General features: G+C 58.5%; 1 protein-coding gene across 1 annotated transcript; it reads left to right on the plus strand.

The window, feature by feature from the left end:
• The first annotated feature begins 860 nt into the window (after positions 1 to 860).
• Positions 861 to 1586, plus strand: BHLHE23 (basic helix-loop-helix family member e23). Its single transcript, XM_060079346.1, has one exon. It carries the CDS (start codon positions 861 to 863, stop codon positions 1584 to 1586), a length of 726 nt encoding a protein of 241 aa, XP_059935329.1.
• Positions 1587 to 5818: the final 4232 nt, after the last annotated feature.

Here is a 5818-nt window from a genome sequence, read left to right on the forward strand (position 1 = left end):
TCAGGACGCACTTGTCCCCGGAAACTGCGCGGCGGGGGCTGGAGACCCAGGAAAGGGCCAGCTGCGGGGAAGGCCCAGCCCAGCCGGGCCTCAGGGCGTTCGGAGCGCGCCCTTTGCCCCGCGGGTTACCCAGCTGTGAGGCCGCTCCTGGAGGGCGTGCGCTCCGCACCTCCTCCGGCCTCGGCGGATCAGGCGTCCCCGGTGGGCTGCGCGCTCCCTGCTCCGATCCCTGCTGCACGACGCCGGAGGTGTGGCTCCTGCAATTGGTACCGAAGACGAGGACAAGGCGGCCTGAGGCGCCCACGAGGGACGGGGGCGCACGGTGCCCGCAACCCCCGGGGGCGGCAGGAGGCAGAAGCTGGAGACGCCGGGAAGCAGGAAGACCTCTCCCGGGTCCCACGGCTTCCACAGCCGTCTCCAACCAGATCTCCAGCTCCTTCCATCCCGTCGGCGACCTACCCCTGGCCATCGGTCTGCGCCGCCGGTGGAGCTGGGCTCCGGGAAGAGGAGGTCACCAAGTCCCCTCTGATTGGACGGCCGCGAAGTCCCAGAGGGCGCCTCCGCACCTTAAAGCAGGAGCGGCGCGAGGGGAAGGTAGAGCCCTCCGCAGCCCAGCCCTGCGCGCGGCAGCGAGAGGTGGGGAGGAGGGGGTCGGGGGAGAGGACGGAGAAGAGAGAGGGGGGAGGGGAGGGGGCGGAGGCCACCAGGAGGCGGGGCCGAGGCGGGACCCAGAGGCCCCGGCGCGGGGAGGCCCCTGGACCGACCGACTGCCGGACGGACGCGCCAGCCGGTGAGCGGCACCCACGCGGCGGCAGCGTCCGGCGCGCGCGCGGACCCCGGGGCGGCGCGGGCCGGGCCGCATGAGCACCTGCCTGCCCGACGAGCCCTCGGGCCCCGGAGGCGCGGCCATGGCCGAGCTCAAGTCGCTGTCGGGGGACGCGTACCTGGCGCTGAGCCACGGCTACGCGGCGGCGGCGGCGGTGGGCCTTGCCTACGGGGCGGCCCGGGGGCCCGAGGCGGCCCGCGGCTACGGCGCGCCGGGCCCGGGCGGAGACCTCCCCGCGGCGCCCGCGCCCCGAGTTCCGGCCGCGGCGGCCGAGAGCAGCGGCGAGCAGAGCGGCGACGAGGACGACGCCTTCGAGCAGCGGCGGCGCCGGCGCGGACCCGGGGGCGCGGCGGACGGGCGGCGGCGGCCCCGGGAGCAGCGCTCGCTGCGGCTGAGCATCAACGCGCGGGAGCGGCGGCGCATGCACGACCTCAACGACGCGCTGGACGGGCTGCGCGCCGTCATCCCGTACGCGCACAGCCCGTCGGTGCGCAAGCTCTCCAAGATCGCCACGCTGCTGCTGGCCAAGAACTACATCCTCATGCAGGCGCAGGCCCTGGACGAGATGCGGCGCCTCGTGGCCTACCTCAACCAGGGCCAGGGTTTGGCCGCTCCGCTGGCCGCCGCGCCCTTGACGCCCTTCGGCCAGGCCGCCGTGTACCCCTTCTCCGCCGGCGCCGCGCTGCCCTGCCCAGACAAGTGCGCCGCCTTCTCCGGGACGCCCTCGGCGCTGTGCAAACACTGTAACGGGAAGCCGTAAGGGCCGCGGGCCGCCCCTTCCGCACGCGTCCTGCATTTTACCTTGCCCCCATGACTGTGTCACCCTGCCCTCCCCGGACCCCGCCCACGGGGAGCAGGCGGCCAGACCTCGCTTCCAGCCCTTGCGTGCTGAACATTTGGGCCCGCGGGAAGCGCAAAGCCCATCCGGGCGCGGGATTGAACCGGACAGCGGGGCGCTGGTATCCATGCCCTGGAGCCCGCAGCGCCCAATGGGACCCCTCCCGACGCCCCAGCCCTCGACCCTGGAGACGGGACGGGGGTGACCATACGTGCTTGTCCGGCCGCCGCCGCTCGGCCTCAAAAAGAAAACCAGGATGGTCGCGACCCCCGGGCAGGTGGTCCTTCCCTGAGCCACCCGGGGGTTCGCGGAGCGCGGGACAGAGCGTAGCCCACCTTGGCGGGTCGTGACCTCGCTTGGGAGCGCGTCTTTGGCCCCCGTCGGCCGCTCTCGCCAGACCTCCGGGCCGCGCTCCGGGTGGGCGTGTCCCCGAGGACGCACCGCGCCCGGCACCTTCCCCCTCTGCCTGCTCCAGGACCCCCGCGCCGCAGCAGCGGAGCTGCGGGATGAGCCCCGCCCCGGCTCCGCAGCTGTCGTTTTCAAAGAAGCCGGGCCGCGGGCGCAAGAAGACCCCGGCCATGAGCTTTTCAGCTCCCAAGTCTGTTGTGTTTGTTTTCTTGCTTGCCTAGAGGTGAGCGGACGCTAACACCGGCTGCAGAATTCGTTCCCTAAACAGCCCCTGGGCTCCCCAGCCACCAATGCCCCCGCCGGATCGTCCACAGCCCGGCACGGCCCGGGTGGAGCTGGATGGAGACCTCGGCGCGCCCTCTGCTTAAAGGCAGCTGCATGGAGGAGGGGTCCTGGGCTGTCAGGGGAGGGCCTGGTCTAGCCCTGGCGACCGGCCAAGCCCCCAGCCCACCAACCCCGCACATTTCCGGGAGAGGAGACAGGGCCACGGTGAGTACGCTGGTGGGGGCCGCGCCCTGGCCGGTGCGAACCGTGATGGGGTCTCTTTTAAAGTCGGTGTGAGAACGGGGTCTGTGTTTTTTAAAGTCGATGCTCAACTCAGAACTCTGCCACTAGCCGGGGTCCACCGCCCCCCCGCCCCCGAGCACAGCCGGCCGCCGCCCTGGGGGACCGAGCTGTCCTCGCCAGTTTGTGCCGGAGCGGCTCTGCTACGATATCCGGCTTTATTAACCCAATTTCTTCGGCTGTCGCTAATGCTATGCTAATAGGGAGAGAGGACCTCGGCCCTGCAAAGCAGCCTGTCTACAGCAGTTAACTTTAATTAATACATTTCAAAAGACCCTTTTGTATTTGCAAAATGAAGTGTGTGATTAAGTCTTATTCATAAAGACATATGCTTAATACTGGTTTTTGCTAATTTCCATATTTATTTCTTATTGTCTTTTTTTCCCATAACAGACTAGTTTATCAGTTTTGCACATTCAAAAAGCTGAGTGTTGGAAACTGTTTCAAATTTCTTTTAGATAACTGCATACCCAAGTGTCACCAACTTCTAGGGTCATTTCAAAGTGACCCTAAATCAACTTTATAAATTACTTATCATCTGAAACAGAGTTGCTTATTCTGGTTAAAGTACATCATTTATATTCAGAATAAAGTATTTGATTTCAACTAATTTTTTGAATAATATGATTAAATTTTAATATCAATTTAAATGGTGTTCGTTTGTGACTGAACTCATAATTTCAGTGTTCAGGGAGCTGTGTCAGTTTGGGCCACATGCTTCTAAATCACAGAGTCCAAAGAGTCTCTAAGACACAGACAACTTATCTGTAGGCAGCCGCTCAGCAAATGTATGAAATAATAAGAAAACTGTGAAGGAAAAAAATCTCTCTGCCCCCTCTAGGTGAAAAATAAGAATTTTTAAAAAGAGCCATTTAAGTAATCAGAAGTCCTTCCAATAACTTCGTTTAAGTAAAAGTTAAATTAAATTTAAACTTTTCTTTTTTTTCTTAAAGCTACAAAGCTGTTTATCAACTGTTCTCCAAAAATGTCAGCGTGCTGTTCCCTGGGGTTGAGTGGAGGAGTTTTTCAAAGTGAAGTTTGGTGGGTTTCTTGACAGCAGCTGCTAATCAAGCAACCTGGAATATCAAAATAAATGTCGTTTGGCCTCTCCCAAGTTTGCACAGCAAACTCCTCATTCTAAGACAACCTAGACATTGGAAGAACATTCCCAGCTCGAAAGGTCTGACTGCCCCCACCCCCCCGCCCCGTGGCCTGTTTGCCCCAAGTATAACCAACAAGGGGTGCCTATTGGCGCTGCTTGTCTCTGTTGCCAGAGACTCTCTGGAAACTTTTGATGGGGGTTCTGGTGTTTTCCCCAAAGCCTTGCTCTCCTACAGGGGTGGCACGAATTGCTGTGAATGAACTTGAAAAAACTCATCACCCCGCACCTAACCCAGAGCACCTAACCCAGAGCTCGCCTTTCGCCAGCACTGGGGGAGGAATTAAGTAGGAAAGAGCTTTGCCTGGAGCTTGGATTTGACACAGCTTGTTCTCAGAGGAGCAAGATACTAATGAGAGCCCTTTAAACCGGGGTTACCCCAACAAGGAGAGTGCCGGCCGCGTGTGGAATCTTACAATTTCTGGTGGCCACGTTAAGAAAAGGAAAGAGAAGTAGATGAAATTCGTTTTAATGACTTTTATTTATTCCAACATAGCCCAACTATTACCATTTCAACATGTAATCCATATTCTTAAATTCTCAGGGAGACCTTTCACATTCTCTCTTTTTTCTGCCGAACCTTCAGAACCCGATGTCTTGCGCTCAGAGCCCGTCTCAATTCAGAACAGCCCATTTCAAGTGCTCAGTGGCCACGTGTGGCTTGTGGCCGCCCCAGTGGAGAGAGCAGATAGGTGGTAAAAACGCAAAGCATTCAAACTGCATTTGAATAATAAGCAGGAAACCTCCGCAAATTCAGGGAATACATTCTAGTGCTAGACAAATAGGAAAAGCTTTGTCCTGTCACTCTCTCAATCCTGGGTCACCAATCTTGCCGGGGCCGGGGCGGGCAGCAAGAAGAACCATCGTGAGTTTTCTACCAAGAGTGGAAGCCGTGCGTCTACTAGTTGCTGGTCCCAGTGCATCAGCCTTGTACGAGCCAACCACACCCACACCTAGGAAGGCAGCGGAGTGACTGTGGGGTCCTCCCCACTCTGGCCAAGGCATTGTCTTGAGCCAACAGAGCCTCTTCCTCTACTGACCTCACAAATGAAGGGGTCGGCCACACTGGCTGCTGCTTGAGTGACTCTCAGACCAAGACTCCTTCATGCTCAGGTTAGGAGCCCGTGAAGCCTGGCTCCTCGGGGCTTGGGGCAGCCTTCTCAAGCCCAGTGGCTCCGTAGGGGTCCCTGGCTGGGGTCAGAGGAGGCAACTGGCTCCGCCAAGCTCCTGCACCCCATCTTCATTCATTAACCAACATGACTGGCGTGGCCCCGGGGCTTTTGGTTCAGATGGTGCCCAAGATACTTTACGCCCAAAGATCTTTGTTTTCCCTGGTAGGAAATTCACGCACCTAAAACAGCATCCCTGGTTTCCAGTAATGGCATCCAGACTCCGAGGGCAGAACTCTACCCAAACCTGGCTCTGCCCCCAAGGACCAGGAGTATGGACCACGCAAAGGCCATCCAGCCCACATGAGTTCATAGACAGGTCCTCAAGTACCAGGCACGTGGCTTCCACTGTTTCAGTTTGTTGATTTCATCCCAAAGGTGGGATTTCCTTTTCAGTTCTTCACAGAAGAATCCTTGGGGAGCCTTGTTTCCCCTTAGGAGTAATCTGACACTTGCTTTGCCAAATACGCCTGTCTTATTTCCTTGCAGGTTGGGAACGTTAAGAGAAGAGGTTCTGCCTCAGAAAGGACAGATACTGTTTTCCTGAAATGATGGGGGAAATGCACCAGCCATCACTTGGACCGGTGCGGCCGGCCTGGCCTCTCCCTCGGCGTCTGCGAGGGCTCCCACTGCAGCCTCGGAGCTGAGGCCTCTGGGCCCTGGTTAATCCAACAGAGAGTGATTACAGCAATGTTATCATGTGAATTTGCTTGTGATATGTTTTTAGTCTTTAATCGCTTTTGGTATCCCATTTGAAGGGATGGAAATAGAGGGATTTATGAGGTATTAAATCATTTCTCCAACAATTACCTCTTTGGGCTCGTAACTCTAGATGTTTCAACTCCCCAACTAAA

This window comes from Mesoplodon densirostris, chromosome 16 (assembly GCF_025265405.1).
Source record: "Mesoplodon densirostris isolate mMesDen1 chromosome 16, mMesDen1 primary haplotype, whole genome shotgun sequence".
In the NCBI taxonomy this organism is placed as follows: domain Eukaryota; kingdom Metazoa; phylum Chordata; class Mammalia; order Artiodactyla; family Ziphiidae; genus Mesoplodon; species Mesoplodon densirostris.